General features: G+C 41.1%; 1 protein-coding gene across 1 annotated transcript in view; it reads left to right on the top strand.

Moving 5' to 3' along the window:
* Positions 1 to 23122, top strand: part of lrrc4cb (leucine rich repeat containing 4C, genome duplicate b) — a 40368-nt gene extending 17246 nt beyond the window's left edge. The window contains exon 2 of the mRNA XM_019273443.2: positions 18595 to 23122. Within this exon, the coding sequence (XP_019128988.1) occupies positions 18622 to 20517 (1896 nt within the window). The 5' untranslated portion in view covers positions 18595 to 18621 and the 3' untranslated portion in view covers positions 20518 to 23122. The remainder of the gene's footprint in view (positions 1 to 18594) is intronic.
* The last annotated feature ends 3261 nt before the right edge of the window (positions 23123 to 26383 follow it).

Below are 26383 nucleotides of genomic sequence, written 5' to 3'. Positions count from 1 at the left end.
CTTTATTACCAAAATGTGGTTGATAGTTAAATAAGATAATCTAAGTTTAACAAATCCAGATATTTTGGATCCAAGCTGCCCACTGGCATCCAAATCACACCATTATGTAAACTTAGAATTTTGGTGGTTGATCCAAGCATTCAACTATTCAATGACAAAAATAAACACCTAATCCTGAATGATTCATTTACTCATTGAAATTGTCTGTTTGCCTTTGTCTTGTGTTTGTACAGGCTGAATTAGGTCTACAGGAGTTTCACTCTAAAACCTGCGACTGCATGATGCTTTGAACAGCTAGATCCAAACACTCTCAGTAACAAGAGAGGTTTTTATTCCAATTTACCAAACCTATGTATTTTGCAAATACAACTGAAGCTGAATTGATTTCCTTTCACACATCTCCTGCAGTTAGTGCACCATTCAGCCTGCAACAATAGCGGTGGAGAAAAACATTTACCGGCGAAATTTACATGTTAATACAACAGCATCAGGGATAGACTTCCATGGTAGATCCACACGCTCAGACTGTCAGCTGCAACTGGTTGTTTTCTATGTGACTTTGGCCACAGTCAGCTTACTTTGCCACCTATTGGTAAGTGCAATAAATGTGTAACTGAATAAGAAGAAGTATTCCTTTAAAAAATATAATACAAAAGGAATTTAGCATGAGATCACCTGATTTTGAACGTCAAGTTACACAGATATATCATAATCTCGTATCATATTTTATTATATCGTAAAATGTAAATTGTCTGTGCAGCTGCCTTTATTGGATTACATAGTGGAGCAATGATAATGCCTCACTTAGCGTGACAAATTCATTAAAGTCTAAAGTGGCTGCATATTCATGTGCAGCTCTGTGTACAGTAACAGTCTCCTGAATTGTGATGTAAGATTCGATGAATAGAAATTTGCACAACAAAGACATCTAAAGATCTATCGGGGGAGGCAGAGAATGTGTCAGCGGACTTTGGAGATGTGCAACAGGAAGGATAATTTAATTATTGAAAATCTCGTGGACTCCTTTCTCTGCTTTTCCCCGCGGTGTTCAAGGTTAATTGTCATAAGTTCAGGGCAATCTAAAAACCGAGGCACAAGGGAGGGGACGGGAGCAGATACAGGACGCCAAAATCCAATTTTATTAAGATGATTGCGCATTCAAGCAATATTTTTCATTACGTATTGATTCTTCGGTGGACAGTGGACCGTCAGGAAGCTTCAAAGAGTTGCTCCAATTTTCGACCTAAGTTACCGCTGGTCCCCTCCTCTTACTGACATCACAGAAAATAGAAAAGCCAATGTAACACATTTATTGAACTAAAGTAAAAGGTAATACGAAATGTCCTCTGAACCATATCCTAAACTGAGGCTCTTGGCTGTGAGATTAACAAAGGTGTTTGGCATTGCAAAGGCGCTGGAGATAGACACAGGCCATTCCAGACACCAGCATGTTAGCGTGTCTCAGCCGTTTAGAGGATTGCTTGTGTAATGCCATCTGTATTCAGGGGATGAACACCCACTTTTACACCAGGGCAGAGAGAGAGGAGCGACAGTGACTTCAGCCAACATCTGTCGCTTTCCCTCTATCTTCCATTCACTTATCTGCCAGTCGCTTTCATCCACTTAAAATTTTGACACAAGACCGGATATGTTAATTGAAGACACAACTCACTCTTCAAAATGAATATGGCGGATAAAAGCGTTTGTGAACATGAAACATGAACTGCGACAAAACGGAACACTGACTGGCTGTTGATGCAAAACGCTCAGTAAATAATTTGTTCCCCTCCTTATTTATGCACTGAGCCCTGTTGCATACGAGATATCCACTTACAAAATCCACACATGCAACGTTCCTAACTAAAGGTTTCACTATTAAATCTGAAGCTGGGATTCTTCCGCTCAGGGATTCGAGTAGAAAGCTGAGATCATTCATCAAATTGACAGAAAAATGATCTACAGCTACTGGGATACTCCTTGTTTCAGACTTTATTGTCTTGTGATAGTAAACTGAACATCTTTCAGTTTGTTTAACAAAATAGGAAGAACTATGACGGCCATTTTGACTATTTTCAGACATTTTATAGAGCAAACAATCAGCAGATTAAATGAGAACTGAAATAATTATTGGTTGCACTCCTTGCGTTGCCCCTTTGGTATTAATCCTGAAGTTTTGAACCTATATTTGGCTGAAAATGTAGCACAGGGTTGTGCTGCAGCGTGGTGTATCATTATTTTTAACTAGATAATGTGCAGGTTTTATTCTCAGCAAAAGTATTGGAAGAAGAATAACAAGCATGGCGACAGAAGACGAGCGATGAACGGTGACATTGTTGAGTTTTATTGGAAGTGCTGTGTCATGTGACTAAAAGGTTTAGATCTGTAACAAGGCATCAGCGACCCAACCTGCTCTTGTTCAATCTTGTCTCGACCTTGGTTATTATCACGTCATCGGACACAAGATGAAGACGCTCTGGCTGACAGTCCCGTCTTCGCTCCAGAACAATGTAAGGAAGAGAATTGCCCATTTTGGAGACACACACACACACAGATACCCAGACCTCCAGAACAAGCCAGTAAAACTTTTTACCGCTGTTTTTCTGCTGCTCTTCAGGTCGAATAGTGGTTGGTGGTGACATTAATAACAGGTAAAGGTTGTTGGGGGGGAAAGACGTGACACATGTCATGACTGTTATAGTAAATGGTCCATTTTGCAGATCTGCATGATGCTGCCGTGGACAAATTGCTGTTACGTGTTCCTATATAAAGGAACTGTTTGCACAGTACCAATGCGAAGGGGCAAAAAATCTGTAAAACACGGCTTTCTGGTGACACAGCAGTCACTCAACGCTGTTTAGAGGACACTTTGTGTGTCCAAATGTGATGAGATTTTTTGATTTTGGCAGCAGTTTTGGTGATAAATGATCGTTGCTTTGTCCAAAAAAAACAAACAAGGGACAGGTTTGTTTTGTACCTCATCCTTTAAGTGCTTTTCATCTTCGGATGGCGTCACCAATCTTCACTCCACTAGACAGTTATTTATGCAATCCTTTTCCTTACGTTTTGTGTCGGCGTAATCGTCTTTGCTCAGCCGTGTTTGTTTTTGCCGGTTTGGCTGTCGGCGCTCGTGCTAACTGCCCAGGTCTTCCTCTGTTTACCTCCAAACAAGCTGCTGTTTGCCGCTCCAAGAAAAGCACAAGCATCATTTTCTGTGCCGTGCTACAAGACCTCCAAGGCACCGAGTGCTTAGGACAGCAAATGTAAAAGTTTTCATGACCTGGATATACGTTGAATCGCTACAGTATGGAAGAAAGTGTCAATAGAGAACGATGCATATTGCTAATTGCCTCTTCAGCATTTAATGTGTTTGCAGTTGGTAATCAGAGGCAGTTATTGACTTTACTTTAGACAGGTTTTGTGTTAAAAGGCGGTTAACTTATAGATTAACATGCATATGTGTCGATGGTTCAAATGAGTGTACCTTAATGGGGTTTGCTGCTAAGATTCGGGATTGATCCTCACACTCAATCAGTGTTGTTTCATAAATGAGAAACCTGAATGACATCAGCCTCACACACACACACACACACACACACACATGAAGATTTTTAACTGTGGTCAACAGATAATAATAATAATAAAAAAAAAAAAGAAGCTTGAGGTTATTACCATTGATCTGAACCACCTGCCAGAGAGACAATTAGACTATTAGTCTATTGGATGGAATAAACAGGCGCATCTCTCACACACACATATACTGCAGGATTATTTCCACTCCAACCTTTACCACCGCTGTCACAACAAGGCCAAACAAGCCACTTTTCTTGCTCAAATATAGCTCAAACAAGCACCTCTATTCCCCTCCCTCCTCATCTAGACTGAACAGAGGGGGTGATCAGCGTGCCCTATTTCGGGGTTACGTGACGTTATTTTGTTCTTGTAGCTCTTTCGCAATCAAATAAACATGCCTGTGTTTGTTTTTAATGGGGCACAGCACATATAAAGTTCTCCATGCGAACGCAGCGCGAATCAAACGCCTTGAAACAAGTTCAGGTTACGTGTGTGCTTTGACTGTCAAACGTACATCCCCGACACCGACAATGCTGACTTTTGTTTTTAATTAGCCTTCCCTCTGAATAATAAATGGGGAGATTGTTTGTTATTTATAGGTCATGTAGGCGCATTTGCATGTTTCTATTTTGGATTCAGTCTCGTGTCAGAGAGATCTCGTCGCGTGTACTTACAGCACCAGAAGAGTCCTGACAGCAAGTTGCACCCTTTAAACAAGTAAACATGATTTATATATATAAAAAAACAAACAAAAAAAACCCTGAAGCACGAGTACTGAAAAACAGCTCCTCTTAAATACTGTACACAGAAAACCAGTCTATCAGAGCTCTTTCCATTTTGGAGCGGGCCCTGATTTTAATTACTATACATGGTGAATTAGCTAATGAATAATGAATGGATTCCTCACACTAAGTGCTCTGACTGCTAATGCACTTGCAGTTCGCTCACTCTAGAAGCCCCTCACACACACACACACACACACACACACACACACACACACACACACTGCCAATGTTGCTTTCTGGTTCTGTCTTTTTTTAGACCCCCCCCCCCAAGTCTGATTCACATACACAGTTTCTCCCCACCTCTGCCTTTCTCACTCTCACTGAGATTTGATTAGATTTTTCCCTCTGTAAGGAATTATTTAGTGACGAGAGTAGAGAATGAGACCGCGAGAGAAAGAGAGAGAGAGAGAGAGAAAGGCTTCGGGATAGAGGGAGACAGATAGCGGTGGTTCTCTGGGGAGGGAGGGAGAAAGGTGCTTCGAGGAAAGAGGGTGAAAAAGCTGGAGGATTAAGGTGCAGAGAGAGAGACAATGTATTCTATGTGCTCAGTGTGCAGAACTTAAAATTCCATGGAGTTCATGGAGTTAGGATTAAAAAAATAAATAATCTGCAACTATATATCTACAAACATGGAGAAATATATGGGGTTCTGAATTATACAAGCAGATGGTTGTGTGTTTTATCCCGCTGGCCAGCTGGGGAGTAACAGACATAGATACAGACATACAGGCTCAGTGTGGATTTTTTACATTATTTATCGCCGGTATCTGTAGAAGTTTCTTTCATGTACTCCAGTTGCCTCCCACTATCCAAACACATGCAGGTTAGGTGGAGTGGGGGGCTCTAAAGTGCCCGTGGGTGTGAATGCGTGTGTCTGTCTGAATGTGTGCTTTTCACCCAGTGCATGATGAGATAGTGAGATAGAAAAGAGACGGATGGATGGATTTTCTGACAGTATCACTGTAACTGGTACATTTTGAAGTATGTTGAAACATTTTAAGCTGCTAAAAATCTATATTTTCATGCTTACAAACATGTTTCAAACTCTCTCTTTCAAACTATGACCTTGTCCCATTTCACATGGGAAACGAACAGTGGTCTCCTGGGGGAGCCCTGCGTTTGACCCATCCAACCACGACGACCTTGTCCCTACGCAGGCTCGCCTCGCTCTTTACACTCACCTGACTTCGACAGCACATCAAAACCTTACACAAGACAGGCACGTCGGAGAAATGACGCCAGAGGTGTAGCCACAGCGTCATATTGCATTTGAAGTGCAGAGCTGCTGAGCGAGCTGCCATATTTTTTGACATGTTAGGTTTCCTCTCAGCTTTATGGAAAGTTTCAGCCCTTGTTTTGTTTTTTTCTGTGTTTTTTTTTTTCCAGCTTAGTTTTCAACCATCGCCAGCAGCTGTTATTCCATCCAAAAATCTCTCTGTACACTACCTGCCCTGTTCCAAACAGCAGACTTGCTGATGAACATGGTGGGGGTATTTATCCTAAAAAAAAATAAATAAAAAAAAACAGATAAGACCCAAAAAAATAGCTAAAGGGAGAGCATATTCATCAGGTGCCAAGAAACATGGCTCCAAATGAATGCCCAGGTTGCTCCACATCTGCTGGATGTATAAATAAACAGCTGATTTCTGCAAAATTTGCCACATCAGCATTAAAGGCGGTAATATGTCAGTGCTGCTTTCATAGCTACTTTCATGCTGACCTCGAGTTATTGCACGTTTTCAGGCAACAGAACTCTAAATTTGGTGATTTTCAGATAAATGAAATGATTAGGAGACAAATCTCCGACGTCTATAGAGTAATTTAAAGACTGTTTATCTTGTACGTGTATCTCCTTCAGAGGAGCATGAAAAACATTGTTTATTTTAATCATGAAACAAGCTACCACGTTGGGAATAACTGCCTTCCTTTGCAATATGTTTAGCATAAAACACACAGACGCTGCATGCTTGACTTGAAAAATCATACGTGAAGGAAGGAAGGAAAACAAAAGACCTCACATGAATAATAATCAGCACCACAGCGGCTGGACAGCTCCACCTCGGGCTAACACGGACTAAATATGAACGGTGTCAAACGTGTGAGATAAATCCCGGGCTAATGTTAACTCAGGATTAAAGCCCGAGGTTAGTGGGTTCAAAGACAAATGTACTGTAGCATGGTGCGTTCAACAACTGCGGCGCAATTTGCAAAAGGTGATAAATGTCCAATGTGAAATTAGTATTGTAATTTCATGTATGATGGAATTCAAACATCACATATCATTATATTCATCACTAAGCCGTGCAGCGGACCCAGAATTATGGTTCACTTCACAGTCTGATTATAGTATACTCAAGTGTTGCATGTACAGTTTTAAAAGTTGGCAAGGAAATCTCACAGTTGCATTTTTATATCATCTATTATCAATAATCTTATCTTTAGAGGCCGGAGGCTGCTGCAAGAGATTCCCGGATAAAATGTCACCATGTTGTGCAATTATTACATCAGAAATAAAATCATATCCGTGGATTAAATTCGTAGTGCCATCTTTTGAGAGGGTCAGTAGAGTTTTTTAAAACACTCGTGTTTTTAAAGAATGGAAGTGAGCTCCTGAATGCCACGCTGTGTTCATACTTCATCAGAATACTGTCTTTTTTGTCAATTATGATAATCTGCTTGTGAAATGTCAAAAAGAAACAACAACACCACAAATACCAAGGACAAACAAGGACAAACCAACAGATTTTGGAGGGTGGGTTTACAAATTTTGGCACAACACCAATTCTTAACAGCTTATTAGCATGCCAGCTGAGCCTCCTCACCATCAGCAAATAATGAAAGAAAAACAAGATGGACTACCTACTGTACGCTGTCAACACTGGCTACACACAATCAATCAGCCATCAGCAGTGAGAGACTTAATACAGTCCCTCACCTAGTGCAATCACAGCTAGTCTCTTTAGGAGCTCGCTCGGTGGATAATAAAGCGTAAAACACTTCCTCCACCACCGTCAAAATAAGAGCCTAATGATTGTCATCGGACACGAACGATAAAAGAAATAAATAAATAAAAAAAAGTCACATAGTGTTTGTGCTGCAACAATACAACAAATCCCAGGCCTTCCAAATGACCTTGCACAAGCAGAGCAACAATATGGCTCCTGGTGATGATTTGTGATCCTCTTGGTAGATCCGAGCCTTTATGAGAGGCCGTGTACATCCATCTTTTTTACAAAACTGTTGACTGCCACTTGAATAATTGCATTTCCCCCGTGCTTTGATTTCTGACTGACTTTTAAGGCGGTCTCCCACCGAGTGCCATGCATCCGCTGCTAAAGTATCAAAGCAGATTAACGGAGAGAGAAAAAGAGGAGGGGAAAGAGGCGAGAAGAAGAAGAAGAAGAAGAAAAAAAACACACACACACCACTGAGAAAAATGTCTGCTCTACAGCTTTCATTTAGCGAGTCCAAATATATTTGATGGTGGTTATTTTTAAACAGACCTTAATCCTCCGCTCACCCTTCATCGCGAGGTAGATAATTATAGTAATCTGGTCGAAGGGAATTTAATTTCCTAGCTGTGACTCGTTGCAGCGGGACAGACTAGTTGCTTTATGAAAGGAGTGCCCTACAATCCTGACAGTTAGATGACAACACATATGCAACATGGAACATTACTTAGGATTCACTTGAGCAATCTTGAGATACTAATTAGCTCTAGTGGCACCACAACACGACACACGGCAGGGATATAGTTTAAGAAGAATAGCTGAGAAGTACCCATTGTTCTTTTTGTTCTATATAGAGGACGAGGTGAATAGATTGCCTTCGAAGTAGGACAACCTAATGGCGCTCTCCCTAATATTCACTTCAAATAAAAATCTACCCTCTACTTCTGGAAGCTTTGTGCCTTATGTTGGGAATATTCGTTTGAAGATATTCTAAGTAGGGGGGAGATTTCAGATCCTCCCGTTTGTATCCAGACAGGAAAGAGCTTGTAATGTACACGCCGTTCTTGTCCTGCCCTTGAGCAAACGATTCCCCGCTGACTCTGTGCACAGCTCCGGGGGGCCACACCATGTGAAGATGACCCTGCACTCTGACCTCCCCGGAGGGAACAGGAGTGAAAAGAGTTGCACTGCGGGGATCAATAGAAGTACCACGTCGTTATCGCTTTATTCTACTCAGTTAAGCAATTTGGGGAAAAGGGGAGTTTAGCTTGCATTTAATCCTTGACCAAGATATGCAGGCTTCTGCTTTGTGTCATTTGTACACTGTGTGTGTGTGTGTGTGTGTGTGTGTGTGTGTGTGTGTGTGTGTATATCTCACGCAGGATTAAATTTGATCCCCGAGTAAATGTCGCAGCAAAAGTTTGTAATTATTAGTTCCATCTTTTTCATACTTGTGATCTCACAGCGCAGTAAAGAATAATATGCAGTATATTTGTGTTTGTGGAGAATATTGAAAAAACTTCTTAGGCTCTGTGGCAAAGCATAATGAAATATACATTTTTTCTCAGTGCAACACAGTTTTTGTTGACGCTTGCATAAAGGTAATTATGCGTAAACAGCCTACTCACAGTCTCACAGGTGGATACTGTATGCTCTTTATGGAAGCATAACTAGATCATTGCTGTGTGCTTTTTAAGACTATATAGGCCAATTCATATGTTGAAGCCCATTAACTAAACACAAGTTTCCTTTCAGCTTTCATCCTGGGTTTTTTTTTATTTATTTTTTTTATGCCGCCATACATGATAATGAGTTCTGGAGCCTGGCCTCGGAGTGAGATACACATCTGAATTCATGTCTTAGCCCTTGAAATCCATCACTGTTGCATCAGAAAAGCAACACCCGCTTTTGAAATTTTGGAAGAAGTTACATATTAATGCTTACAGTCAGGAGCGCTGTGTCGGAGGAGCGTCTTGCCTCTGTTTGTCTTCTGTGGTTTTCTCTCTCCACCTTCTTGTAAAATTCGGTCACGTCAAGCTGACAGACAAGGCAAAGCAACAATGCTTCCAAGAGATCGGTTTCGTGGTGAGCGCACCTTAAAAAAAAATAAAAAAATCGGCATTTGTAGTTTTCTCAAAAAACTTTTAATTGGGAGAAAAGTAGTTTGCATCGTTGGCATAATGTCCACAATGTGTAGGCTTCAGCCTACATATTTTCAGTCTTGCTGAGGAACTGTTTGGATGTATCGATTTGATATGTTTGTGGGTGTGTAAGAGTATACTTGTGTTTTCATTATTAATGTTTTCTATTCTATCGACCTTAAAGATCAAGTCAAAATCGCCTACCTTTTTGCAAGACTAGCACTCAGTCTTCACTATAATTATATTGTGATATTACTGTAACACATGTAACCTTAATATGATTTAGGCTCACGCATGTATCCTGTGTAAAATTTGGTGTCAACGCCAATCAACATTCCAACTGTGTGTCAGCATGTTGATATGCGACCACACATATCCTCGGCATTGTACTTATTAGACACGTGTTAATGACTTCTCACATGCTGATAGACGGGGCAGCAGAATCCAGAGAAAGGATTTACAACGAGAGACATTGGCACACTGGCGGGCAGCAATCATAAACAAAAGAACAAAAGACTGCACCACGTATGGTGCCATCTGTTGTCAGTATCCTGTCACCCCGATGTGCACACAAAAGCTCCAGAGAGAACTGCCTCCAACTTCTTCTATTCAGTCAATTTGCAAACTAGAATGGCCGGAATTCATTGGCAAATAGCTGTGACTGAACAGGGAACACTCCAGTGAACTAATCCCTTCGAGCACTCTGCATTTTGCAGGGAGCGGCAACCTGCCAAGACCGACCATTGAAGCTACGTTGCTATTGTGTCATTTTTAATGCAACACTGTTGTCTTTCTCAGTACGAACAATGAACGACGGTATTTTGTCCTTTTTGGAAGCATTACCAATACACCAGTGAAAGGCCACGGGAAGGCGGAAATCTAAATGGCCCCTAGGAATTGCAAACTAAAATAGTTTTTATCCTGTTTTTATGACTATTTGAAGTTTATGTGTTATATCATTAAAACCTAACTGCTGTACGTTCTACTGCTTCTGAACCTGAAAGGAAACACATTCAGTATGTTATTAACACATTTGGAAAAAGCCAAGCTCCCGTGATGAAGCATAAAATGTAACAAGGGCATCACTGTGATGTGGAACCTTTTTAATTAAATATTTTTTTAAAAATCATCTTTCAAACGAAATGAGTGTCAAGAGTTTGTTTAGAATTCTTTTTTTTCTTCTTCCTGGCAATCCAGCGTTGTTCCACAGCTGCATGTTCACCTACTTCACCCACCTCGCCCAAAGCCTCGGCTAAAGCAGTGATCTGTTTAACTACTGTAAGAAGGCAGCTTATGGGGTCTGTTCAGCTCATTATTCTGCCACTGCTGCTGTCTGTGTGTACTCACCTACCTAAACCCAAGCTGCCACCTGCCTTTTTCAGGGTTTTTTTTTTTTTTTTTTTTTTTGCACTGCGTGTGGAGATAATGTGTCTCCACAGTTTTCTGAACACTAAAACAAAAATGTTTTGCAGTGGGAGTGTTAGTCCATATGTGTAACCAATTACCAAGTTTCCCCCTCACTGACTGAGTCATGCCAACATACTTCACTGTGCTATGTTTTCATTTAGTCCAGTCAGCCTCGACTCCACCGCGACGCCCTTCAACCTGCAATTGGCCGGATCTCTTTTTAGGAACGCAGTCGTGGGAGCAGATTGGTGGGCTAGACAAGTGACACGAATACTAACAGCGCCCTCGCATTCAGTCAGTCTGCCACCCAGGGCATCCTGTCTTAATCCCTTTGCAGAGACCAGACAGAGCCTTGGCAGAGTGCATCTGAACATGGAGGTCCCTGCAGATTATTTAGCCCATGCAATTATCATAATGGAGGCAGCGTAAGGTAATACGTGAATAGGAATTGAATTATCACTTGAAAGGTGTCTCTTTATAACCTCTCACTCTAGCTCTTTTTAGTATTGGCACACGATAGCAACCTTCCGGCTTCCCGGCACACGTAATAACATACAGGAACTTTACATTGTATAACTCGATGCTGTTCACTGCCGTAACACGACTTAAATTCCCTGAACCACTCTCCAGTCAGACCAAGACTCACTGCAGTTTCAAAGCCACTTAATAAACACAGGCAAACAAAACAGGGCTGTCACAATTCAATAGCAAAGACCGCACTCATCAGTCCACGAGGCAAAGTGGTTGGATGGCTGATAATGATATTACATTTCTCCTCAGAAACAAGAGATTGATTAAAAATAATGTCTTTTGTACTGTTCTCAGACATAATACCGTAGCATATTGCCTGACAGCAAATTAAAATGTGTCTAAAAGGTTTTTGTCCTCGCAGTGATTCTGTCTGACCGTAATTCCAGATGGCAGTTTGATTGCTCTCGTTTTTTTTTTTTTTGCCCCTCTTTTTAATTTAATCTCATTCCACCACAGACTGGAGAAAATGAGCCTGGTCATCTAAAATTGTGATGATTTTCAATAATACGATCGTGCCATCTGGGAGCGCTGCTGCCCTGAGGGGATGGTGGAGGTTAAGCTCAGGTCAGAGGGTCAAACTGCACCGACCACTTTTCTCATACTTCATCATGACCTAGATTAAACGGCCGGCATTCTTCTGTTGGTCAGAGAAATAAAGCGTGTTTGATGAGTTATAGGCCCTTTTTTTTTCACATTGGGCAGAACAATGGCAATAAATAAAAATGAGAACTTTCAGTATGAGCTGTATGGACACTAGCCTCGCCCCTGCATAGATGTGGGAACGAAATGAATGGATGGGTTTTCTGTTCTGATCCATATACATTTAATGGGCTTTTTCAGAATGCCAACTAAAAGCTTGATCAATATTTTTTCACACTGAATCAAATCACCCCGTGCAGGCGTGAGAGGAGTTGCTCATAGCACCAAAATCACTGATGGTGTCGGCCAACTCTGCAGTCCCATAAAGCTTTGTAGCCTCTTGTAGCTCATTGTTTAGGATTTTATGACCTGCATACAGTATTTGGTGTATTGTTGAGTCGATTTATCAGTCAGCTTGTTTTCATGTTTTTGTGGCCTCTAGTGTCCAAAAAAATCGATTAATACAGCTTTAAAATTAAAGGGACCAATGGAGCTTTTATGTGGAAGCATTCAGAAAATCCAATTACATTGTTCTATTACAATGCTCTATTGAACTGTCCAAAATAACTCACACTCCGGCTCTTGTGTTCAAGTTTAACAAACACTTCTTGGTTAGCTTTATTAAGTCCCTGCAGCCTTCATAGCTTACTGGACACTATAGCTGAGATCCATTCTGTCTTTTGGCAGCCGCCCATTTGTGAGCCACTTTATCTCCACACTGATGAGAGAAAACACTTCAGCATAACCCACAAGTATGACCTTGCTTATGTGTGTGTTTTTTTTTTCCATTCCATATCTGAAGCCGTATTTCAACAATACAATATAGAAGGGTTCATGGATAGTATATCCCATGCAATCAGGATGATGTTACATTGAATCCACTGAAAATTAAATATTTTGGCCGCCGTACAGCAATTTTGCCAGATTGCAAACTTTCATTAGCTTGAAAATGAAATATCGGCGCTGCTGTCCGTTCCCTTCCAAATAATCAGATTGAAGACACAGAAATTATTTGTGTCTCATCCGGAGCTGAAATAATGATTTCTCATTCATCTCCGGGCATCCCACCGAGTGAAGTGATAGTCGACACAGGGCGTAGCTAAAAGAAATAAATATTTGAGACCTTTGAGACAGTGCACTGCAGCAGTGTCCTGGAATTCTTCTCACAGAGGAGACCAGAGAAAAGAGACTGCGCTGCCAGCACACCTTGTTTTTGAAAGTCTTTTGTTTCAAAGCATCACTCCTCCTCCTCCTCCTCCAACGGCTGGCCCAAACAACTCCAATGATAAAGACTATGAAAGCTAGAGGAAATGACAAACGTGATTAGACCATAGCCACGGTTAACATGACAATACACAGGCGTTATGACGCATATGTCATCTGCAGTGAGGCCTGAAGTCTAAAAATTCTGAACTTACCCTAGTTACAGGCATAGACAGTTTTAAATTGGCTGCAGCAAGCAAGCTGGTGACAATACTAAAAAAAAATATTTGTTGGATAACACCATCCCACGAGGATGACAATGTTCAACAAAATATACACCTTTTTTTTTTTTTTTGCTTTTCGGACTCGTCCAGTCAACGAAAGGGCGATCATTTCTATTCCCGTTAAAAGAACAGACTTTGGCTGATAAGTCAGCAGCGCCCTACAGCCTCCGAGATTTATTTCCCTAACACCAGCACTCATTGTGTACCGGGGCCAAGGAGGGGGAGGGGAATTGCTTTTTCTTTCAGGTGGAGCAGAGGTGGAGGACTGAAGCACTCTCAGTCTGCATGACAGGATGAGACAGCAGCATTGGTTCCCTCTAGGTATCATGGCCCCAGTGCGGAGATTTTTAAAGCGCTTCCCCCCCCTCTGAGACAAACATGAAACATGCACGCATGCTTTCAACCAAGAGCTCTATTTTTCCTTCAAAGTGGTGGATTTGAAAGTCTGGTCTTCTCTTTAACAACATGAAGCATAGCAGACAGATGGTCACAGTCATGAAATTGAATTACCCACTTAACAAATCAAGTAATTATTGTTCAGATGTTTACATACATGTGGGCTACTAATGTGCTAATGACTGAGCAGCACAGCAACACTTCAGACATAAAGCTGTGCATGGGATTCGGAACACTCAGCATGCATTTTATTTTAAGCTTATAGCAACACTGCTGTTGTGTTTTATTGACCTGATGGAACTGAAAAAATATATAAAACGCATAAAAGTCCATCTATTGTACTCGAGCACGGTTAGCTATTTTCTAAATGTAAGACAGTTTGTTTACTTATTTTATGGCTATTGTTGACGTATCTTCATATTCTATAACCAACTGATGTGCCAGTTGTTTTCTAAATAAATCAATGAATCACTTTGTCTATAACTCGTTATTAGAAATGCCCATTAGAGAACCCAGGGTGACGTATTCAAATTGGGTCTTTTATTTGACAAATAATCCATAACCAAAGATAATGAGTGATAGATGTTCTGCAAAATAGGTGCTGATTCATTTTCTGTTGACTAATTGCTTAAGCTCTACTTTGATCCCCCGCCCATTTAAATAGATACTGCTGGTACTATTCTGTATTCTCTCTGTGTGTTTTTAGTTAACAAATTGCCTGAAAAGGCCAAACAAATAAATTGATCCTTCTAACGAGTATTTTCTGTGTATCCAAAAAGCACGCTGCAGTAAGTACGAGCTTACTCCTTTTGTGCCATACAGCTCCACTATTAATGAGCTGACATGTCCCTCCATTACAATGAACATGTGTAGTTACATGGGTAGAACATGGGAATCAATTCTAAGAACATGGAAGTCAATCCGAGGAACATTTCACCCACAGATGCGCTATCTACTCCTGTTTGAGTTAACTGCATTTCTCAGCTGTTGGAGGATAGTATTGAGTTTTTTTTATGTCTTTTCCTGGATTTGCTCACAATAATACGTACTGTGTTGTTTTAGTTAGGTAGCATATGTGCTTACTTATCGTGTAACCTGTACGTATAGTATATTCTAATATATTCCATCATTTCAAACACTGACACAGCATACTTGTTATCCGTCTGTATCTCCGAGGCACAGTGTCTGTACACAGGTCTTGCGAGACCCAGAGGTTTCAAAATCAGCGCAAACGAGGTTAAAAACAAGACAGGCAACAAACGTATGCAAATGTTATTAATCAGTAATGTGTTGAATGAATTAGCGAGATGACATTCAGTTCATCAGACAGCCCTCTTAGTGGCCACGGGCTTCTTCCTCCACTATGATGAGAGACTTGCCAGATTTCATATCACTTCATATTTCACCCGCTCTGTCACTTTTCACACTAACTGGATACAACTGCAAAGGGCTGCGATCAGTAATTGTCCAATAAACTTGTGACTTTTGTTCTGATGCTTTTTTCTCCCACCAAATATCACAATAAATTATGACACGGATATTTTTTGGCAGTTTCATTTTAGTCATTATAATACATGAAAAACTCCTGCTGACAGGGCATATTAGGAACTCATTTGTAATACCTGACATCAGGTATTAGCTGCAATAATTCACTATTCGAATCTCGTGTCACACATATGATTAGCGTGCATTTTTTGTCTTGTGGTAGAAGTGCAAATTTATTTTTTGTTGTGACTTGCTTGGCATAATACTATTGCACCTACTGTAACCCATAAATTCCCCCATAGTGCTCTAAGGGGAAATGCTAAATATGCAAACAAGCGAGGAACAAAAAAATCAAAATGTGACTGTGAAGCAAGTTGTTCAATAATGCAACATTTCCTGTTACATTTCTCACTGGTGTGCCATCTTCCTCAATTTGACTCGTGTAAAGCAAGTGTTTATCCTCATATTCATACCGCAAGACTATGAAACAGAGAATCTTTTCTTGGAAGTGTTACTTAATTGCTTCAACTGGTAGACATCCAGTTATTTAGGTCTTTTTGCGTCTTAGGCTGCCAAGCTTGCTTCCCTGTCGTGTGTGAATGTCCAAGCTAACACATTTCGCTAGGCGAAGTAGAATGCCGCCGCTCGCCGTGCACGACGCTGACAAGACTCTAATCATCTGACATTGTAATTTAAGTGCTCCGAAATACTCTCGCTTTGTATTACAGACTCCTTGCTATGCGCAGTCTGATTGAGACATATGTTACCATAGCACTTTTCCAACAAACTCATTATAACAAATGAATTTGGCAAATCACAGTGGTGTCAAACATAATGCCAGTGGCTGCTGGTGCAGAAGCAGAAAAGTAAGGGTGGGTGTGTTTTTATGTTGCTGGAAGGATTTTAGATGTAAGCAGCTAGTGCTTTCTGTAACTCTGAATACACGTTGAGCTTGCCTAGATGGAATTAATCCACAGTGTTGCATAGATGTTTGAAGCAAATGTTAAAATATGTGTCATCCCTTTATGTAATGAAGCATTCTGTGCTGATAAAATGTATTTGGATGAAAATGTTTCACCAAGGGTGGATGTGGCCAGAGTTATACAACAACACGCTCACTGCTGAATTCTACACATTAAATTAGGCATTCCAGTGGAAATGCAAACGGAGATGTTTTATTGACAGCCGATAAGCTCTATCAGCTATCAGTCAGTTTGTCATGTCTGGCATTTTCTTCTCTTCGATGGCAGCGCAGGGTTGTTGTAATTCCAGCCAGACAAAATGAGCTCCTGCCAGTGGGATGCCTCATTCGATCTGATTCCCCACCAGAGGCAGCCTCTCTCCACCACGGCTGGTGTTGCAGCCCGGCTGGTGCAAAACTAAGCCACATGTAGACTCATTTCTACTGATTAAGTCAGCCACTCATCCTCACTGGAGAACATTTCCACCTCAGTTAACAATTTTTACAGTTTAGAAAACACCTGTCATAATATACTCATTTATTCCTGCTCTTGGGTTGACGGAAAGGGACGATTAACGGCTAACTTGAATTAAGAGACGAGGAGCCAGCAGACGAGGCTAATGCGTTTTTTGCACTAGGCAATAGTCCTTTGCTCTTGGCAAAGGCATTCATTTGCACTGAAGAATTGTGTCTGCATCACTTAATAGCTAAAGCCTGACGCAGAGCTGTCACACTGTATAATTTCACAGCATATGCGATATGTTTGCCGTACAATATGTATTGATTTATTTGTAGGTCACCATCTTAGTGGGCAGAAGATAATAGGTGGTGATAGGAACACATCAACACTGCTGTGCGGAGGTGGGAGCTACAGCCTGTACTGTATGTGTATGAATGCCTTAGTCTATTTTTATTCTGAGCACACTCAATATTCCTAGACAGCCTGGTTGAATATGATAATCCAATCTAATTTAATCTAATCTGAAATGAGAGTTACAAGTTTTTTAACAGTCACCTGATTTGGGAGATGTTAAATTCTGCTGTGGTTATGCAAAGACAATACCAGACCTCTTCACATTCATAAATCTTGTTATTTGTTATATTTTCGTGTGACGATAAACAATAATGAAAAGTAAATAGCACTGGAATATTGCTCTGAGTAGGCGTTAATCATGAATCCATAAAGCAATGCCATTTTAAAACCACAGGAAATGAATTACAAATCGAATATTTCAAAGTCAATAAACTAGAATATCTTAGTATAAATTTGAGATAATGAAAAAAATAATCAATAGGAAACATTTATCACTTATTTGTTAACATACTGTTGGGATTTACATCCTGATATAAGCACAGTTTAAGGCAAGAATAGATGTTGTTGTTTTTTCTCTCTGCCAGTGTTTGCATTGCAAAGGTTGTACAGTGTCTTGTATTGTTTTTTCAACATATTTCAGATCTTCTATACAAACGTCTCATTGGCAGACGTTACTTGTTTGTGGCATTGCTGAACCACTTTTCACTTTCAGGAATGGGTCCTATTGAAATGAATAGATTGCGCCATTTCTTTTAAGACTTTCACAGCCAAGTTTTTGTGTATTAAATAATTCAAAGCTTAGGATTCCATTGAGTAAGGGGTCTTACAAGAAATTCACAGGTCCTGCTCGAATGGCCCTGCTCATTTTTCATTTTCAGTCTCCAGTGTAGATGAATCAGCTTCTGTGAAGAAATCTGGGACAATCCAGGGTTAGGGGAGCTAACAAAAAGCTTAATATATTCCACAGATGGGCAGTATTGTCAATTAATTGAAGCGGTTAATTAATTTTGCTCTTTCCATCATTGTAAGCACATCGGGCTGCAAGTCATGATTATTTTCATTATCATTTAATCTGGTGATCATTTTTTGATGAATCATTCATTCAACTATAATATGTTAAAATAGTCACTATACTGTAGTTTCCCAGAGCGGCATATTACATATTTGTTTCACTGTTTGCTTTATCAAACCAACAATCCAATCGCAAAGACATTCAGTTTAGGATCATATAATAAATACAAAAGCAGCACTTGTTTATATTTGAGAAGCTGAAACAAGCAAATATTTATTAACTTCCTGTTGAATGTTGGAAAAGTTCCTCTATTGAGCCACTGAATCTTATGACTACTAAAACAACATAAACAATGTTATTCTCACTACTTTATGTGGTTACTAAATATTGTTCTTTCTTTTTCTTGTTGTTGCAGAGAACACAAACATCAGATGAACTATGAATGCTGAACACAATGATCTCCTCCCTCCAGCGCCAGACAATGAGAGGTCGTAGGCTGAAGGGGGCGCTGTCCAACCCCCTCTTTGTGCTGCTTTTGGCCCTTCAGATCCTGGTGGTGGCTGGGCTTGTTCGCGCTCAGACCTGTCCTTCTGTTTGCTCATGCAGTAACCAATTCAGCAAAGTAATATGCACCCGCCGCAGTCTACGGGATGTCCCAGATGGCATTTCTACCAACACTCGCTACCTGAACCTCCAGGACAACCTCATCCAGGTGATTAAGGTGGACAGTTTCAAACATCTGCGCCATCTGGAGATCCTGCAGCTGAGCAAGAACCACATCCGCAGCATTGAAATTGGCGCCTTCAATGGGTTGGCCAGTCTAAATACCTTGGAGCTCTTTGATAATCGGCTCACGACAATCCCAAATGGAGCATTTGAGTACTTGTCCAAGCTTAAGGAATTGTGGCTACGGAACAACCCCATCGAAAGTATACCATCTTATGCCTTCAACCGGGTGCCCTCGCTACGAAGGCTGGATCTTGGTGAGCTCAAACGGCTCTCCTACATTTCTGAAGGAGCCTTCAAGGACTTGAGCAACCTGCGCTACCTAAACCTGGGAATGTGCAATCTCAAGGAGATCCCCAACATATTACCATTGGTCAGGCTTGAAGAGCTAGAAATGTCAGGAAACCAGATCTCTGTTATCAAGCCCAGCTCCTTTACAGGATTAGTGAACCTCCAGAAGCTGTGGATGATGCATGCCCAGATCCAAACAATCGAGAGGAATTCCTTTGATGACCTTCAGTCGATGGTAGAGCTCAACCTGGCTCACAACAACCTTACCTTTCTACCACATGACCTGTTCACACCGTTGCATCGTCTGGAGCGGGTCCACCTTCATCACAACCCTTGGAACTGCAACTGTGATATCTTGTGGCTCAGCTGGTGGTTGAAGGAGGCAGTACCTGCCAATACCAGCTGCTGCGCCCGTTGCCATACTCCTACGGCCTTTAAAGGTCGTTACATCGGAGAATTGGACCACAGCTACTTCCAGTGTGATGTTCCTGTCATCGTGGAGCCACCCAGTGACTTAAATGTGACAGAAGGCATGGGTGCAGAGCTTAAATGTCGTACAAGCTCGTTGACATCCATCAGTTGGCTTACACCAAATGGCTCGCTGGTGACACATGGAGCTTATAAGGTGCGTTTGTCTGTACTCAATGACGGGACACTGAACTTTACTAGTGTCACAATGCAGGACACTGGGACTTACACCTGCATGGTTAGCAACACAGCAGGCAACATTTCTGCGTCTGCTGTGCTGAATGTCACTTCGGTGGAAAACAGCGGGGTCACCTATTTTACCACAGTCACCGTGGAGACCATTGAGACACCGGGGGAAGATAGCCAAACACCACTTCCACCATTTGGCTGGGTGTCATCCTCAACAACAAAAGGTACTCCTGTTTCAACCAGGACAACAGAGCGGACTTACACCATTCCAGTTCTTGACGTGGATGGTGAGGGAGCCCTCAATGGCCTGGATGAGGTGATGAAAACCACCAAGATTATCATTGGCTGCTTCGTGGCCATCACGCTCATGGCTGCTGTTCTGCTGGTTATTTTCTACAAGATGAGGAAGCAGCATAACCAGCAGGATCCTGATGGCCCTGCCTCCTCCATGGAGGTCATTACTGTTGAGGAAGAGCTTGCGGGTGTCGCTGCCATGGAGAGACACCTATCGCTGCCCCCTCTGGAGCACTACAACCACTACAACACCTACAAGAGCACTTACCATCACCCTCCTATGCTCAGTACCATACACAGCTCAGCCACACAGGAACCTTTACTGATTCAAGCCTGCTCAAAAGACAATGTACAAGAGACCCAAATCTGATCTTGAATTTGACTTATCCAGTATCAGCAGTTTCATACTTGGAGTACAATGGACCAAAACATGACGATAAAAGATATCAAAATGACATTGACTTGAAAGAGTTGATGTCGATAAATCAGCATTCGGTAAAGGGACGACATATGATACTTTAACAAGTGTCTTTACAAAAACAAAGATTATTTATTAAAAGTATGTCTAGTGGCTAAATGAAGAAAAACAATTTGTGATAGCTTTTTAGCTCATTTTATTTCTCTCTCTCTCTCTCTGTGTAATACTGCACAAGGGAAAGAATGGTTTACTAAAAGCGAATATATGTATCAAATGCAGCTCATGTGAACTGAGAATTAATCCAATGCCGTTATTTGAATCATTTGATTTTACCTGATAAGAACGCCTCCTGTTGAACGGCCCTGCATTTATAAGCATTTATTTGCTCGTTGTTCAGCATACCATGTCCAATTTGGCGGAGGTTTATAAGAGGCAAAACATAAAATGGGTTTATTTTCATTGCCATCATAGTTTAGCTGTCACTCAACGCAAAATGAGATCTTTTAATGACACAGCTCTGGATGATATCACAGTGAAGCCAGCATGCCTAAGGAGCAAAACAGCCAAATGAGTAAATGTGCATTTCCCCTGTGGCTCCTAAACAACAGCCATACATCCTTCACTTTAATTAAGATTAAGTTCATGCTCCCACCCCTCCTCCAACCTTTTCTTACGACTTTTCCTTCCTTCTACCTTTTTCTGCCCTTATTCTACCCTCTCCTCTCTCGCTGAATTCTCCGCCATCCCTCTCTTGGCCTCTCCCCGCTGTCCTCCCGCTCCTTTGATTGTCTCTCTGTCACTTAGCTCAGGCACGTTCCTCACCCCTCGCCATGTCTCATTTGTTTCGCTTTATCCGCCGGCATGTGCCACACGACACAGAATATTGCATGGGCAAATGAAGGGGAGCATAAGGCTGCGGTGTGTAGCCTCCCTGTTAACCCAGTAATGATCTACGTCCACTCAGTGTCGCGTTACCTTGCCATCACCCCAGGGTCACACGAGCTTGGGTGCTGATAGTCCATCTGTTATACAGATAAAGAGGCAAATGAGGCTGCTTTGTAATGTAGTGTGACCCTGTCAGACAACACACAGACGGGGCTAACATAGTCAGCGAGGCAGCTAGGAACCTGCAACAAAATAAGGGGAGATGGGTTATAGCTCATTAATCTGTATCAGCAGTTCATTTGCAGACTAACAGAGGAAAGCTGATAACAAAACAGCATGAGACTTTTTCACTCTCCATGTGCCCAACATCTAACCGGGAATAGAGGCCTTTGATATTGAAGCGACCCCTGCTCAGTCTCATTTTTGTCAGAGGAAAAACACACGCACACACACTTTGATGTTGCATCATTTATAGACCATCAGACATTGTCTATCCTGTAGTCTGTTTACGCTTTGCTTTTTCATTTAGTCTTTCAAAGAGGAAGGCTTAAGGAAGGGGGAGGGCGGGGATGAAAAGTGAAGAGAACAGTGGGTGGGGAGAGAGAGGGAGGCGGAGGCGGAGGGGAGGGGGGCACGATGGTCATGAGGGGTCTTCAAACAGAGATATTGCAGATATGAAGGGAGAGGAGTGAAAAAAAAAGATAAGGCATAAGGAGGCAAAACTAGCCATCAGACTGTCGCCATGGAAACAGTGACCTTGTGCAGAAAGTAAGAAGAGGTAGATATGCCTTTCGCTTTGGTCTCTGTGCAACAAGCATATTTTAAGTTCCCACCGGCCATTTCATAAATGCGAATGATTATAAACAATCCTGGCATAATGGAATGTATTTTTTTTTTTTAATGGTTTCGATGGCGTTCCACCGAGTGTTACAAACGAGCGTTGGTAGCGTTAATGAGTGAACCATTCTTTCCCTTTTCCACTGTTTTCTTTTACAATGCTGAATTCCTTTTCAATGCTTTTGGTGGCTTAATGATTCAATGTTGATGCTGGCTACAGTGAAAAAAAAAGAAAAAAAAAAAGGTTGAGATTTTTTTTTTATATATATTTGGAGATGAGGATTGCGAGTTGTTCCGAATGAATGAAATATCTCCGTGTTGGTATTTACATGAGCAGGATGGCTTTATGTGGAGAGAGATATTTGAATGCCAGAATGAAATTAAGACTGAGCTGCAGAATGTTGGACTTGAAATACCAGCAGAGTGAGCTTGATTTTTGTGCAAAGACCTAAGCCAAGGTGATCAAATTCTTGTGTGTTATTCTGCCAACTGTCTATGTACGGGGAGGGTTACTGTATGTGGGAATATTCTCTCTCATTTTTGGAGAGAATAATCATCAAATGGTTAAATTTCTACAAAAAAAAAATATTTTCAAAAACATAATGCAAAAAAAAAAAATATTCAGATCATAATTTTACATGTGCTTCAATTGTTAAAAAAAAGACGAAAAAGCAAAACAAAAACAAGAAAAAAAAGGAAAAAAAAAACAAGAGACTGTGCTTGTCAGGAGTCCAACTAATTTCTCTGAGGATGATGTTCAATTATTGATACCTGAGATTGTAGTTCATACTGTACATGAATACAAATAAAAATTGCAATTCTTTTTTTTCCATTAGATTTCACCGAATGCATTATTCACGGGAGACGTTGTCACCATTTTGCTGTCTTTGTTCCGTTCGCACATGAACACTTGTATAGCAATATTCAAACAAAAAGGATTACTAAGCAGCATCCAGAATGCTGAACCGAGAAGAAACGCTGTAAAGAAAATGCACTCTCGCTTATTTTATGGAGGTCAGAGGAGGGAAGTGGATCTCTCGGAGAGGGAAGGGAAGTGATCTTTCTGTATTATACATGGGAAGTTGGACTCTTTTATCCAGTTTGAATCACTCCATCTTTCTGACAGAATCTTTTGATTCATGCAGGCAAATCCGAGATTTTCATAACCAAGAGCACAATAGGCTACTCCTGCTCTCTCGCCGCTGACGATGAACAAAGAACCTTGCAGAACCTTGTCAAAGTAAGAAAAATACAAATTGTATTTAATACTTAATCAAACTGAATTTCCGCTGGAAACAATCAATACTTGTGCACAAAATTATAACAATTCAGTGAAGAGACTGCTTTTTTTATTGTAACATCCTACCCAAATAGCACAAAATGGCTCACAATCACAGTTGCCTTTGGGATTGTTCCTATTCCATTTACAAAGTGCTTGATGTGAGGCAATTGGCGCAGGCTTCATTCAGTCGTGGATGTTCATTCTCAATTATTTGGGATGTTTATTCCAACAACGGGGCCGTTAATTCATTTGCTAACTGGTCAATTTATTCAGCAGGTAACACTCTCAATACAACAATGCTGAAAACCCATTCAGAAACTTGACAGTGACTTCCAGGCAGTACACACGATCTACGTGGGAAGTATCTCTTTACAAGCGGTGAATCAGATGAACATGTACACGAGGCGTAGGTTTAGTTTGAACTGTATGTGGACATTCTTTTCACATTCCTGCATTCTTCTTAGTACACTCGCGTCAGTTATTGTACGTCATCCGATCCAGCTCTGTATCCAGAGAATGCAAGTCCCAGTAATTGTGAGCATAATCTGACAAGGAGGGCAGGAAGCAAAAAATAAACCCAGGCTGCTCCCTCCGTGGCTGTGAGGATGTGTGTGGCGCACTAATGTGCCGGTGTGACGAACTGGTCATCTTAAAAAACTCAAGAATCAGCTGCAGGACTGCAAACGCAATCATTAAAAACTGATGTTCATTAGTTGATGTTGGAAATTTTCTGTGGTACGTAAATGCACACAAGTGTCAGCAACACAGAGTTTGCAGATAAAAGGAAAACACAAAGAATAGCATATAAGGCAAAACAACACAGGACACAGCTGCGTTAGAGCGACGGAGGACGAATTAAACTACAAGATCTGAACTATGAGGATATGATCAAGGCTCATTAAACACCAAGATACTACATGGTGGTTTATATAAGCGCGTCACCCGAACTTGACACTTTCCACACATTTCCACAAGAATACCATGTAAAATGTCTCTTAGGTCGATGCAATACTGCACTAAGAAAAAAAGCGACAGATTATCATTTTTTATTTTTAAATCTTTGCTGCAACAGCCCCGGAATGTGTGCGCATTAAAAAATGATCAAACTAAATCTAAACTTCCTAATCAATTGCTCTGGAGGTGTTTTCTTGGAAAGTGCTTGGAAGGTGTTTTTCTCGCTCCCAAAAAGCAACCCCTTGTGACCAACGACTAAAATAAAAATGGTGTTAGGAAAAACTTGCGCTGCACCGATTTATATATATATATATAAAAAAAAAAAATCTCAGTGGATTTGGGCTCAGCTCATCTGGTACTTCCACCCACACACAGCACATCCACAGGACATAATTGTTAAATCTGTCTTCCTGAAAAAGTGAAGCATGTTCCGGGAGTTTAGTACCTATATTCTAATATATGTATAATATATTATTTTTAGCTGTAATATATCTGCTGCCCAAAAAGAAAAAATGCATCCTAATAGACTGGTTGCACAGCAGACATTTTGACATAGCAGAAAACTCATGGCTGTATTAATGATGGCTGCATTCCACTTAAGGGAGGTCCAGCTATTGTGAGAGCTGGTTCACTGTCACTGTTACTGGGACACTCGTTACTGGTGTTAAGTCCGCCGGTGTTTGTCAAGTCAAAATGTCTGCTGTGCAGCCAGTCTGTCGAGCTGAACTGAGCAGGGCTGAGCTGGGCCTGTGGCAAAAAAAAACAAAACAAAACATAGACACTGGCTTAAAAATAAATGAGACAAATGGAATAAAACACGTGATACTAAGACTTTGTAGATATTTGCATTATTGCAGCAGAACAAGAGGTTGATTGAGAACATGTACAATCTTATTGCAGATAAATTATTAACAACTTCTGCGCTATTGTGGGCTGATTGCAACATACGTCAGGTAAAGAATATGAATTATAAAAATCCAGTTTGAAGGCGTATCGAATTTTTAAATATCGCCCAGCATCTTATGCTCCTTCAGGGCAGAATTGATCTTTCAAAATGTAAATCACAGCAAGGTGTTTTATCTGGTACTCCGTGTGTGTCTGCACATGTGGTACCACGTCAGTGTTAAAGCTCCTTAAAGCAGCAAAAAAAAAATAATCTGTTTCCAAGGTTCCATGCAGAAGAAAGGGAGAAGTCATGAATCTGGAGCCAAGGGTGGGCTACACCAGCCAAAATATGTATAAATATCATATTTGCTGCTGCTCTTAAGTTAAAATGTATTGTCATAACGCAGCCCATGGGCCATGACAAAAATAGGGCATGCAAATGCAACCGTTTTTTTTTTTTTTTTTTTACATTTCTTTTAGTGCAGAAAATAAAGTGTGTTAGTCGGTGACACAGGTAGTGTAAATGTGGATGTGTGTGTGCGTGTGTGTGTGTGTAGTCTAGTGTGATGTGTTGAAAGGTAAAAAAAAAAAAATGAAACAAAGAGCTGAGGAAAGCAAAAAAATACAAAAGATTGCAGGTAGTGGCAGGGGAAAGAAAGAGAGCTGTGCTGGGAGGAGGTAGGACTTTTATATCCTATAGAGCACTGGGCCAAGGTGCTCCAGATCTAGCTGGACACCGCAATCAGGTTCCTCTGGCACCTTCAAGACAACACAGGTAAAAACGGATGCCGCACACACACACACACACACTGCCAGACTAGCCAGGGGCTGTCACTGTATTCTGCTGTGTTTAAAACAGACATGATACCTGTTGGAGTGGAGAATTCTATTCATCAGCGGTCAGGTCAGTCAGTCAGTGGAGAGAATGTGCACAGGAGTCCAAGACGTCTTATGCTGAAAGGTTTATTGAAGCTC

The sequence above is a fragment of the Larimichthys crocea genome, chromosome VIII, assembly GCF_000972845.2.
Source record: "Larimichthys crocea isolate SSNF chromosome VIII, L_crocea_2.0, whole genome shotgun sequence".
NCBI classification, from domain to species: Eukaryota; Metazoa; Chordata; class Actinopteri; family Sciaenidae; genus Larimichthys; species Larimichthys crocea.
Note: the sequence above shows the minus strand (reverse complement) of the source record. Positions and strands in the feature narration are given on the sequence as shown.